This window comes from Acomys minous, assembly GCF_964271855.1.
Source record: "Acomys minous genome assembly, chromosome: 2".
NCBI lineage: Eukaryota > Metazoa > Chordata > Mammalia > Rodentia > Muridae > Acomys > Acomys minous.
In genome coordinates, this window is record NC_140484.1 from 58,002,934 (window position 1) to 58,015,770 (window position 12,837).

The window sequence follows — 12,837 nt, forward strand, 5'->3', positions numbered from 1 at the left end:
GGTGAGGAGGGCAGGAGGAGTAAAGTGCCACAGGGAACTTTCAGGGCTGTGACCAGGATCTGATACTGTTAGACTGGATCCATGCCAGTATACACTGCCCAACCCTATAGAGTGACAATCCCCAAGTAGCCACTGGTAACAACTGCAGGCCTTGACGACACTGCCGGGTTGACCATGGTCCACGCCTTTAATCCCAGTGCTTGGTTAACTGAGGCAGGTGGATCTCTGTGAGTTTGAGGCCAGCCTGGTCTACAGAGTGAGACACAGAGAAATCCTGTGTCCCAAAACAAACAAACAAACAAAAAAAAAAAAAACCCAAAAAAGATTCTGGGGAGGGAGTGTGTGAGGGGCATTAGGGAACTGCATGGCACACTTTCAGTTCAGTTTTACTGTAAACTGAAAACTGCTCTAACGCATGAAGTCTGCTGTTTTCAAAGCCTCATGTAGAGGTTGGGAATGGGCAGCTCTCTAGAGTGCTAGCCTAGCATGTGTGAAACTCCAAGCTCCGTTCCTAACACCATTTAAAACCAGGCGCATTGGCACCCCACCTCACTCCCACCCCGCAATCCCAGTACCCCAGAGATACTGACAGGGAGACGTGAAGCTCAAGGTTACCCTAAGATAAGTGACAAACTCGCCATCAGCCTGGGCCTCATGAGACCTTGTCCTCAAACAATTCAACACAAAGAACTTGCAGCTCAGCACCTGGCCCCTCCCCGACCAAATGCAAGTCTGGCCGAACTTGGTGGTTTACGCTGCTGGCAGTCTCTGCTTCTGAGAGGCCAAGGGAAGAAAAGGGAAGAAAATTGTTGAGGGTTCCAGGCCAGCTCTGGCTATATAGTGAGCCCAAACAGCCTGAACTAAATACTCTGTCCCCAAAAGCTAAACCAAACCAAACCACTCCCAGTAACAAAAAGCATGCGATTTTTACCTGAGAGCTAGCTCAAACAGTTCGTTCTGTTTGTAATTTGATCTTAAGGGTTGTCTTTTGGGTTCAGGTTTTGGTGCTGGGTTGGACTCAGGTCCTGGTTCCTGCTAGACTAGTGTTTTACCACTATAGTCCAGGACTCCAGGTAGAAGGATGTTTTGCAAGCCCGTTTGTCATCAGTCCCCATCCATAGCTCTTTCTCGTCCCTTCCCTACAACCTCTATGCACCTGCTTCTTTTTTTTTTTTTTTTCCCCTCTTGTTCTAACCCATCTCCGCCTCCTGTTACCAATATGAATAGGTTATTTCCTCCCATCCAAAAATGCAACCACAAGCCTAAGAGGATTCCCATTTTTGCTTCCGGTGCTGGGCTGACCTTACAAACGGTCCTCCTGCCCAGGAATGCTAGGACTCTGGCCTCTTTCCTCCTCTGTCGTCCACTTGTCCCTCCTAGGCTCCTCAACACACCCACAGCCCCTTCCAGAAGATGGGTCTCGGTCTGGGCTAGGCTTCAATAGGATAGCTGAGGCCTCAAAGTGAGGTTCCCGCTGCCTGTCCTGAACCGCCATCCCATGCTCCCTGCCCCTGGTGCCAGATGCAGGTGTCCGCTTCGCTACCTGATAGCACTACCCTTCTACTCCCCCCCACCTCGCCCAGCCATCTGAGGGGCGCCAACGCGGCGGTGGGGACAGGAGGTGGCCGGACGACAGCTGGGGGGGCGGCCCTGACCTTCCAGCAATCGATGGGGCGCGGCCGGCCGCGCGGAGCCGGGGCGGTGCTGGAGCCCCTCGCCTGCCGTCGGGGCAGCTATAAAGCGGCTGCACGGGGCTCAGCTGCAGAGCTCATCACATCCATAGCCGGACCATGGAGCCTCTGAGACTCCCGCCTCCGCTAATGCTGCTGCTGCTGTTGCTGCTAGCAGGTTCCACTGCGCTCCCTGCGGCTCCCAGGTGAGCGAGGTCGGGAATCCTCTTCATCCCGGCCACGCCCCCACCATCTTTCTCTGACCCTTCTGGCTCTGCCTCTCCCCAGAACCCCAAGGCACTCAGATGGGACGTTCACCAGCGAGCTCAGCCGCCTGCAGGACAGCGCCAGGCTGCAGCGCCTGCTGCAGGGTCTGGTGGGAAAACGCAGGTGAGCCAGGGAGGTATGGGACAGGCTTGACACGGTCCCCTACCAGCAGCCTGCCACACCCCAGTACACTACTAATTCTAATTTGGGGTTGGGGGTGGGGCACAGCGAGCAGGACCCAGAAAATACCCCAGAGAAGAGCCTGTCCCAGTCCAAGGCCTCAGAAGACCAGTTCTGCTTGCTGTGGTCGAACCCTCAGGCCCTACACGATTGGTAAGCTCTCTACCCACGGCTGGACTCCAAAAGTACCCTTCCTGTTCCCCAGGCCACGAGGGTGCATGCACTCTGATGGCCAGTTCCTAGTTCCCTAACCAGCTGTCACCATCCACAGGCTGCTACTCCCCAGGTTCTCCCTGGATGGGTTCCCGTCTCTCTGGCTGCCTCCTGGACCAAGATCTGCTGTCAAAGTTTCAGAATGGACTGAAGCGACCAGGCAGCCCAGATGAGGGAGGGACGGGGATTCTCCAGGAGCCTGGCTGGAGTAGGGTTTGCTTGTCCTTGACATCAATAAAGAAGGAATTGAGACCCTGGTCTTCTGGCTTGTGGTGTGTGGTGTCTGATAACATCCAGGCAGCCCTGCTCGGTGAGCCTGGCAGGTGTGGACAGCTCCATCCAGCTCATTCAATGGCTAGGACCACACCCAGTTGTCCTTTGAACTGGGAGGCCAGCTAGGACATTTCTTCCTTATCTCTGTCATCAACTGACCTCCTCATTTCCCAGCTGAACCACTGTTCCACCCTGCCCTGTGGTCCAGTTAGCAAAAATTCCAGGGATTGGGGATCCCCACCCTGGTCCAGCCATGTAGTCAGGGTGTACAGAGTGGTAAGGAGACCCACGCCAGGCCGACACAGGTTATTCATGAACGGGAGGACCTGAATACATACCTGGACAGTGATGTCATCTCCCAGTAGGCAGCTAAGGGATCAGTGAGGGGTCATAGGACAAAGTGCTCAGTCCTGACAGAGGCCTGGAGCCTCCTCGCGAAGGCTTTTACACATCTAAAGCAGCCATGCAAAGGTCCAGAGTGGTGAAGGCTCCGCAGGGCCCTTCAATATAAAACCTCCTACCAGCCGGGCACGGTGGCGCACGCCTTTAATCCCAGCACTTGGGAGGCAGAGGCAGGCGGATCTCTGTGAGTTCGAGGCCAGCCTGGTCTACAAAGTGAGTCTAGGACAGCCAAGGCTACACAGAGAAACCCTGTCTCGAAAAACAACAACAACAACAACAATAAACAACAATACCCCCTACCACCCTCCTGGCCCCACCTGAAGGCCTCTCCCCAGCTCTCAGGGCTTGTAGGAGGAAGCAAGAAAGACGAGAACAGGTCTCACGGAGGCCTGGGCTGTGTCCTCACCAGGATTTCTGTCTCCCATCAGACAGTGGCTCTCCCGGCCTCAGCTCCCAGCTGTGGCTCAAAGGGCCCCCTGGCATTCTATTACTCATCAAGGCTGTGCCAGGCCCTTCCCCAGGGCAACTGCTGTGTTTCCCTGACAGGCAGGAACACACTAGGACATAGCCTTTTCCTGTGTGAGTGGAGCAGAGAAGGAAAGCAAAGCAATATGGCTCTGGGATGATTTTGCTAAAGGACATGGAAGAGAAAGAGAGATGAGGGTCATCCTGACATGGGTAGGAGGAAACCCAGGACCAGTGGCTCAGCCCACACCCCTGTTCTTGCCCCCCCCCAATCTCCCCAGCCCTGATCCACCTCCTCCCGCTCCTCTTCCAGGTCCCCTAGTGCTCTCCCAGCCCATCCATTCCTGCCCAGTGCTCCAAGACTCCAGCCAGGCACCAGGTTCTGCCCCTCAGCTTCTCCCCAGCCCCACCTTAACCCTTTCTGATCTCCCCATAGCCTCCTCCAGCTCCCAGCCTCCCAGCTGTGACTCAGCTTCCTTAGACCTATGGGCCTCAGCCTTGCCATGGCTTCACCTGGCCTGCTCCCCACTCCCAGTGGCTCTCAAGTTTTTTTTTTTTTTATACCTTATGTATAGTGTCTATGGGTTGAGTTCCCAGTTAGTTTCCTGGGAGTCCAGGCTGAAATATGACCTCATGTCCCCTCTCAGTGCCGGCCTGCGGGAGCCCCCTTGGTAGAGGCCATCTGTAAAGGGTCATAAAAATGAGGCGGTGCCTGGCAGGGGCGAAGGTCGCCCAAGGCAGGAACTGTACCAGCCCTGGAACCAAGCAGGCTGTACCCTTCTTCCAAGTGACAGTCACCGCCATGGGGGCTCCGGCCCTCCTGTGGCCTTTCCTGATGTTGTCATCGCTTATAGTGCTTTTTGGCCAACCTCCAGGGACCGTGGCCCAGGGTATGTGCCGGACAGGGGCAGGATGGGTAGGTGGTAGATGGGGTGGAAGGCACCAACTTCTCCTTTGCAACTTTCTAGGCTGCTCTGTGAACCAGACCGTATTTGAAGTTGTGGAGAACACTAATGTCTCTGAGCCACTGTTGAACATTTCAACTCAGAAAGACTATGCGGTGACCCTGGGAGACGCGTCCACTCCTTCTGCCTTTAAGGTCGACAATAATCAGCTGTTTCTCACCGTGATTCCAGATTACGAGGTACAGGCTGTATGCTGGATGGGATGTGCCCTCTTGGAGACAGACCACATCAGCAGCCGTTCCTCTAGCCTAGAGAAGATTCAGGGCAGGAGGAACGAAGGGATCTCTCTTCCCCAGATAGTGAGGAGCCCTTGGGGCCTAGTTAGTGTTTGGATGGTTTGTACTGAGGGGTGGGCCTATTAGGGAACAAAGTTACCAGGTGTCCCCTACACCCAGGATTCTCCACCAATGACCAGGGCCTTGGAGAATTACCGGCCTTCCTAGCCACACTCTCCTAGCCTAGGGCAGTGGGGTGCCCTATGTGGCAGGTGACTCACAGGGCCCCTGGCTTCGTTCTCAGGAAAACTCACTGCTGCAGGCAGTCCTGGAATGTAAGAGAGGAAACGTTGTGGTAAGTCAACCCCATCACCTGCCCTCTGGCAGAGTCCCCCAAGATCACTCTTCCATGACCTCACCCCAGGGAGTCTGAACAGCAGCTCTCTCCTGGCCACACTCATCCTTCTTTTAGCCCAGACTCTGCCCTGAGCTCCAGCTTGAAACTCAGCTAACTTAGAGCCGTGTATTGAGGCAACACCCCGAGACCCTGAGTCTGCCCCTCACCCCTCCCCTGGGAGACACCTTCACTTAGGCCACTTTTGTTGTCACCCCACCCAAGGTTGGCTGTGCCTCAGTTAGAGTCAGACCTACTCTTCCTACCTCTAGTCCCATGGGGCCTTGGTCAACAGCCCCCCTTTCTGACCCTTCTAATAGCTCTACTTGCTTGCTTTCTTTTTCTTTTCTTTTCTTTTCTTTCTTTCTTTCTTTCTTCCTTCCTTCCTTCCTTTTTCTTTCTTTTTTTCTTTTTACTTTTTTTTTTTTTTGACACAGGGTTTCTCTGTGTAGTCTTGGCTGTCCTGGACTCACTTTGTAGACCAGGCTGGCCTTGAACTCACAGTGATCCACCTGTCTTCCTTCCGAGTGCTGGGATTAAAGGCGTGCGCCACCACCACGCCTGGCCACTTGCTGCTTTCTTGCCCCTTGCCCTCCTCTCTCCCTTCTCCACCCAGTAAATCCCTAGCATCACAAAGAGAACCCTGTATGGCCTCACATAGAAACTTCCACATTTTCTTACTGGAAGTCAAAGCTAAATTCAGAGCTGGGCATGCAAAGCTAGGGGTATGCAGACTCTGGCCTGGTGTGCACATTGCTTTTGCCTGCTCTGGTTAGCATGGAAATGTCGTCTCCTTAGGGAGGTGCCCAACCCTTTTACTCTACATGGTCCACTTACCCTACCTCACATTTTCAGCCTTTTACCAAAGGAAGCTCGCAGAGGGGCCTGGAGAGAGGGCTCAGCTGTTAAGAGCACTGACTGCTCTTCCAGAGGACCTAGGTTCAAGTCCAGCACCCACATGGCAGCTCACAGCTGTCTATAACTCCTGTTACGGGAGATCTGACACCCTCACACAGATATACACGAAGTCAAAACACCAATGTACATAACACAAAAAATAAGTTATTTTATTTTTAAAAAGGAAGCTCACAGAAATAGCAGAGCCCCACACACTTTCTGCTCCACCATGAGCAATTCTCACACCCTACACTCCTGTCCTATACCATGACATGTCACCCACACATAACTCAAATAGATGATGCTGATGATAACCCTTTCAGGTATAGTTTAGTGGTAGAGTACCTGCCTAGTATGGTTGAGCTCCTCGGCTCCACCTTCAACACACACACACACACACACACACACACACACACACACACAGAGAGAGAGAGAGAGAGAGAGAGAGAGAGAGAGAGAGAGAGAGAGAGGAGAGGAGAGGGGGAGCGTCATGACCTTTGCTATCTGTCATACTGAGAAGAACAGCTTTTCCTCTCTGTCCTCTGGCTCCTGGCTATGTTCACTTCTCCTCCCTGGGTCGCAGGAAGGTTGATTTTAACCCAAAGGCTCCTTTCTCTGCTGTTCTCTTGGAGACCTGTTTCTGAAGCTGTGAGACTGCCCACATTTCAGTTCCTTTGATATTTTGCTGCCTGCGTCCCTAGGCCTGCCACTGGTTCTCCTCAGCACATTCATCACACACGAGCTGTCACACTCTAGAACTTAGTGGAGTTTCATTCTTGTGTGTGTGTGTTTGGTGTTTTTTTTGGGTTTTTTGTTTGTTTGTTTGTTATTTTGAGACAAGGTTTCTCTGTGTAGCCTTAGCTGTCCTGGACTCACTTCGTAGACCAGGCTGGCCTCGAACTCACAGAGATCCGCCTGCCTCTGCCTCCCGAGTGCTGGGATTACAGGCGTGCGCCACCACGCCCGGCCATAGTTTAATTCCTATAGTCTCAGTCCCCCCTGGTACAGGAGGCCACAGGCCACTACATTGTTGATGCCGCCCATGTCTGGTGAATAAGAGCGACAGATTGCCTGAATGAGCTGAGAAGGGAAGAAAGGAACGGATATGGGGGCATCAGCATAGTTTCTCAGCCAGAGGTTGACGTTGGCGACTTTCCTGCAGGTGACACAATTGCAAGTGTTTGTGGTTGTCCTGGATGTCAATGACAACGCTCCACAATTCAGCTTTACAATCAAGGAATTTAACGTAAGAGAGGTGAGTCCGGCGGAGCCAGAGATGGTGCCGTCTGAGTATGAAGAAGGCACAGGGACAGAGAGGTGTCTGGGGGACACCATCAGGGAGATCTACAGACAGAAGCCAGAGCGTGGCTAGACCAACCTCCTCTCCATCCCCAGGACACCGCAGTGGGTACAACCGTCGTCCCTGAGACAGAGCTGAAGGCCACAGATGCTGACAAAGATGACACCCTGTACTACACTCTCCAGGAAGTGACCCCTGTCAGTGCTTTCCCCATCCCTGCTTATTCCTGACCCCTCCCTTCTGATGCCTCGGGGCCTCAGTTCCTTCACCTAGAGTCTCCCCTCCTCACCCTTCCTCAGAATGCCAGTAGCTTCTTCTCCCTGGTGAGTGTAAGCTACCCCGGGCTGATGCTGACCCGTTCCCTGGATTTCTACAAGAATCAGAACATGACTTTCAAGCTGCTGGCACGGGTAAGCAGGCGGCGTCCACCTGAGTCTTAGCTGTTCTAGGCCCTCGCCCAACCTGGGTCTGACCTGCCAGGGACTGGTTGTTACCACAGGACACTTGGGAGGAGGATGAAAAGCTCAACCACACAGCCACTGCCACCGTGGTCCTGACCGTGCTGCCAGCTGACCTACGGACACCCTGGTTTCTGCCGTGCTCCTTTTCAGATGGCTACTCCTGCGTCCATGCCCAGTACCATGGGGTTGTCCCCACGGGACACACGCTGGTAATGGGGAGTGAGGAAACCCAGGGTCCCACTTGAATCTGGAGCTGAGAGAGAAGAGGTTCAGGGTAGCGATGACGACGAGCAACGCTCCCTGAGAGGCTTATGAACAAATGTGAATGAACAACCGATCCTTCATTAACTACCCTTCGCTACCTCAGCGGAGGGGGAGGGGGCGGGAGGCGGCGCCAGCGAGGGCATACAGACAAGAATCAGTGAGGAGTATGGACCCTGTGATGTCTGCTGGGAAGTGAGGGCTCCATGCTAATAAGGGACCTGCTACCTCCTTGTCCTTACCCAGCTGACGGTCTCCTCTGAGGCCAGTGGTGCTGCCAGGCAGGTGGGGCCCAGCCAAGGCTCCCACAGCCTCCGTTGTGCAGAGAGGCCTCCGTGAGGCTGCAAGTGTTCCTTCTTAAATTCCTGCAGCCACTGAGTCCTGCTGTGGCTGCAGCTTGGTCCTAAGCAAGCACTGCCCTTACCCGTCCCCATGTTCCAACTCAGGCTTCAGCTCTTGAGGGACAACAAGAAGGTAAGAACTGGAGCCATTCAACCTCAAGATACCCTTATCCCCACAGCCATCCCCCGTAATCTTGAGTCCTGGTCCCATCTATGCTGTGGACGGAGATCAGGGCATCAACGAGCGCATCATCTACAGCATTGTGAATGGTGAGTGAGGGCTAGCCCCACAGGGCCTGGACTCTACAACGGAGGGACCAGACACCAAACTCTACCCTGAATTCTCCCAGGAAACACAGATGACACATTTATCATCAACGCAGACTCTGGCAACCTCACGATGGCCAAAAGTATCCCCGACCCCATGACCTTCATCCTGATCGTCAGGGTGGGTACCAGTCCCGGATGACAGATGGGTCTCCCGTGTTCTCTTGAGCCCCAGCTGCAGCCCCAAATCCATTAAGTCCCATTGCTCATGCCTGCTTCCCCTGACACCTCAGGCTGACCAGGCTGATAAGGCCCGCTACTCAGTCACCCAGGCCGTTGTGGAGGCTCGGAGTGTCACTGGGGTCCCGCTCCAGTTCTCTCAGAGCCCGTACCTTGGCACGGTGGTGCTTGGTTCTGAGGCTGGCACAGCAGTGAAAGACAAGATTTTCCCTTCGGAGATCCTGAGGATCCAGGCTCAGTACCCAGGCTTCCTGGTATGCAGCCCCTTCCCTTCCACTTATGAACCCTGTAAGCATCCCTGGACCCTGGTCTATCTGTCTGCCTCTCTGTGTGGACTGGTTGGGATGGACAGGGCTAGCTCTCATGGCAGTCTCATCTAGGATCTCAACTTGGCCTTCACATATCAAGTCACCAACTCCTCAGAGTTCGCGATGAGAGGGGATATCGTGCTCACCACGGTGCCTATGGAGCAAGCAGGAGTCTTCTATATAGAGGTGGAGTGGGGAGAAGGGGACCAAGGGTGTGGGGTGAAGAAGGACCCAAAAGGAACAAGGCCCTTTCCTGACCCAGGTAGAAGCTACTAATACTGTGACTAACGAGACAGCCACTACCGTTGTTGAGATCCGAGTGTCAGAGCGGGAGCCCACAGGTGAGCCCCCGGAGCCCCCAAGCAGGGTGGCTTGTCCTCTGGGACAGGCATTATTTGGGGGCAGAGGCAAACCCAAGTTCTGTACATGCCACCCCCAGAGTCCCCCACACCCCCAGAAGCTGGAGGAACAACTGGGCCTTCAAGTAGCACCACTTTGGAGAGCCCCACGACCTCTGGGACGTCTCAAGGACCTGCCACAACCAGTGCCGGGGGAAGTGCTGGCCCCTTCCCACCCACAGGCACGACTCTGAGTCCTCCTGCCTCCTCACCCATACCTGGGGGGCTCCCTACTCTTGGAACCAGCACCTCTCCCCAGACAGCCACACCCAGTGGGGGCTCAACTCAGACCCCCAAACCAGGAACCTCTCAGCCATTGGTCCCCATTACAGGAACCAGCACCTCTCCCCAGACAGCCACACCCAGTGGGGGCTCAACTCAGACCCCCAAACCAGGAACCTCTCAGCCATTGGTCCCCATTACAGGAACCAGCACCTCTCCCCAGACAGCCACACCCAGTGGGGGCTCAACAGAGACCCCCAAACCAGGAACCTCTCAGCCATTGGTCCCCATTACAGGAACCAGCACCTCTTCTCAGCCAGCCACACCCAGTGGGGGCTCAAAAGAGACCCCCAAACCAGGAACCTCTCAGCCATTGGTCCCCATTACAGGGGCCAGCACCTCTTTTCAGCCAACCACACCCAGTGGGGCCTCAACACCGGCCCCCAAGCCAGGAACCTCTCAGCCGACAGCCACTGGGCCCATCAGGAGCCCCCCACCTTCAGGTAGTCCAACACATTGTTTGCCCTGGAGTCACTATCACCCACCTTGACTCAGACAGGAGGTCTAGGATATACTCTAGGACAGGGTCTACCCAGGCAAGCCTGGCCTGACCACACTGATCATCTCCAAGGAGTCTGTACCTGGTTCCAGACAGATGGCACAGGGGGTCATTACAGGGTGAAGTGAGGATGCAGAAGCAGATGTTGGAGGCAGCAAGTCCCATAATTCCCAGGATGATGTGTATTTAAGGTCTTCAGGTGGGAGCACTACTCCAAAAACTAGGGAAACAGAAGATAAAAATTAAGGTTTTATAGTTGTCAGAGTGTCCTAACATATCCCTTCACACCTAGCACTGGGGAATTAGTGAAAGGCAGATCTCTGTGAATTCAGTCTAGCCTGGTCTCTACAGTGGCTTTCAGTCCAGCCACAGCTCCACAGAAAGAACATGACTTTTAAAAAAAAAATTATGGCTGGGCGTAGTGGTACATACCTGTGATGCCAACTACTGGAGAGACTTAGGTGGGAGGATCACTTGAGCCTAGGAATTCAGGGCTAGCCTGGGCAACAAACTGAGGTAATGTTGCTAAAACAAAAACAACAAAGATCCATGGCTAGAGAGATGACACACTTGGTAAAGTATTTGCCTTCTAAGAATGAGGACCTGGATTTGGGTCCCCAGAACCCACATCAAACAGTTGAGTGGGGGTGGGGGGGGAGCACAGGGTCAGGGAGTGCACTTAGAACCCTAGTTTTGGAAAGCTAGGGACAGGAAGGACACTAGGAATCACTGGCCACATAGCCTAGGCAGCTACAAAGCCAGCTCTGGGCCAGCAAAAGACCCCACCCTACAAAATAAGATGGAGACTAGAAAGATGGCTCAGCATCTTGCCTGACAGCCTGAGTTGGATCCCTGGGTCCTACACAGATAGTGGAAGAAGAAAACTGAGTTCTGCAGGTTGTCCTCTGGCCACAACATGCACCATGCCTGACACGTAGCACCAACTCAAATACACATACTACATAAACTTAAAACACAACACAACACACACACACACACACATACACACACACACACACACACACACACACACACACACACACACACACACGTTCCCTGAAAGGTCTTTGTATGGGTCACTAGGCTGTACCCACAAAACCCTTCAAGGTACAGGGTCACAAAGGGCCAGGCACGGCTAGCGGTCCCACAGGAGTGGTTACCAGAGGCAGTCTTACGTGGCTGGCTTCTGACGATCGTTCTCTGAAAACTGTCAAGTGTCACCGAGCCCTGGTTCTGGTCTAAGTGCAACATGTATTCAGAATTGGACTTGAGGCCACATAGGACAAAGTTCACTTACAGCTGTCTGCGAAGTGTGCCTGTGAAGGCCATCCTGGTGGATCAGAAGCTGGCAGCTATGACACCAGGCGCCTTGGTATATGCCCCAGGCAGGCTCCTGGTGGAGTTATTCTCAGAACTTCAACTCTAGGTGACGGGCCAGCTGGAGGGGGTCTATCTTGTTTTCATGGTACCTCAGCCTGGCTCAGGTTGGAAAGGGAAACGCTTGGGGGGGGGGTGTTCCAACTGTTAAGTGGTCAATGGGTGTCTTGGACAGGAGAAGGCGAGCTGGGTGATGGCCAGAGATTTTCCACGGTGGACATGGCAGTGCTGGGCGGGGTGCTAGGTGCACTGCTGCTGTTGGCCCTCATCGGCTTGGTCATCCTCATCCATAAGCACTACCGTCACCGGCTCAATTGCTGCTCTGGCAAGGCTGCGGTAAGGACCTCGGTGGGGTGCTGAGCTGGGTAGAGTAGAAAGGGCGCTAACCCAGGGCTGAGGGAATCACAGAAAGGGGTCATGGAGGCATGGAAAGGAAGAGCCGGAGGGAAACAGCTTCACAGGGGGAAGAAAATAAGAGGTAGGCTAGGGTGAGTGTGCTGACACCAGGTAGTTGGGGGGTGGGGGTGGGGGCAGGAGAAGAGTGGGAGCCAAGCGATGGGACTGGAGGGTTCAGAAGGCACTGGCAGAAATACCAGCATGGCTGTGATGCCTTTGCCCTTGCTTGTACCCTTAGCATCCACAGCCGAATGGCTACGATAACCTGACCTTCATGCCAGACCAGAAGACCAATTGGTCAACCACCTCCGACTCGCAGCCAGAGCCAGGCCCTGAGCCCTCCAAGCCACCCTCTGAGCCCCCTAGTCCCATGTCCTCCAGCCCCACGCCCCCGAGTTCCGCGCCTCCTAGCCCTGTGCCCAGAGCTTCGGGCTCTCCTAACACAGTCCAGGCTGGGGACAGTCCTTCAGCCGTGAGGTCTATCCTCACTAAGGAGCGACGGCCTGAGGGGGAGGGCGGCTACAAGGCCGTTTGGTTCGGCAAGGACATCGGGGCGGAGGCTGACGTGGTGGTCCTCAACGAGCCCACTGCAGACGCGGACAGCGCCAGCGCCTCGGGAAGCGAGAGCAGCGAAGATGATGACCCTGGCCAGAATACGAATCTTCACCTCCACGCCGGTGTGGACAACACTTACATCTAGAGGGCACCCCAACTCTCCGCCCCAAGCCACGCCTTTTCCTCCGCCTATTAAAGTAGCACTTTCGAA

At 54.5% G+C, this 12,837-nt stretch overlaps 2 protein-coding genes across 6 annotated transcripts; both read left to right on the forward strand.

Annotated features, from left to right (window-relative positions):
- The first annotated feature begins 1,664 nt into the window (after window positions 1–1,664).
- SCT (secretin) lies at window positions 1,665–2,581 on the forward strand. The gene is made up of 4 exons (XM_084754028.1): window positions 1,665–1,876; window positions 1,959–2,060; window positions 2,166–2,270; window positions 2,389–2,581. The coding sequence occupies exons 1-4, from the start codon at window positions 1,791–1,793 to the stop codon at window positions 2,501–2,503; spliced, it is 408 nt and encodes a 135-aa protein (XP_084610154.1). The 5' UTR covers window positions 1,665–1,790; the 3' UTR covers window positions 2,504–2,581.
- A 1,606-nt stretch (window positions 2,582–4,187) lies between these two features.
- On the forward strand, window positions 4,188–12,837 carry CDHR5 (cadherin related family member 5). Of its 5 annotated transcripts, none has more exons than XM_084771872.1 (15): window positions 4,188–4,360; window positions 4,439–4,614; window positions 4,955–5,005; window positions 7,104–7,196; window positions 7,337–7,438; window positions 7,541–7,651; window positions 7,741–7,911; window positions 8,484–8,574; window positions 8,655–8,752; window positions 8,865–9,065; window positions 9,192–9,305; window positions 9,382–9,460; window positions 9,559–10,242; window positions 11,851–12,011; window positions 12,310–12,837. In XM_084771872.1, exons 1-15 carry the CDS (start codon window positions 4,273–4,275, stop codon window positions 12,769–12,771), a joined length of 2,682 nt encoding a protein of 893 aa, XP_084627998.1. In that variant the 5' UTR covers window positions 4,188–4,272; the 3' UTR covers window positions 12,772–12,837. The 5 variants fall into 5 exon arrangements, with proteins under 5 accessions (XP_084627998.1, XP_084627999.1, XP_084628000.1 ...); XM_084771873.1 differs by having other exon boundaries at window positions 11,854–12,011; XM_084771874.1 differs by having other exon boundaries at window positions 4,190–4,360; window positions 10,036–10,242.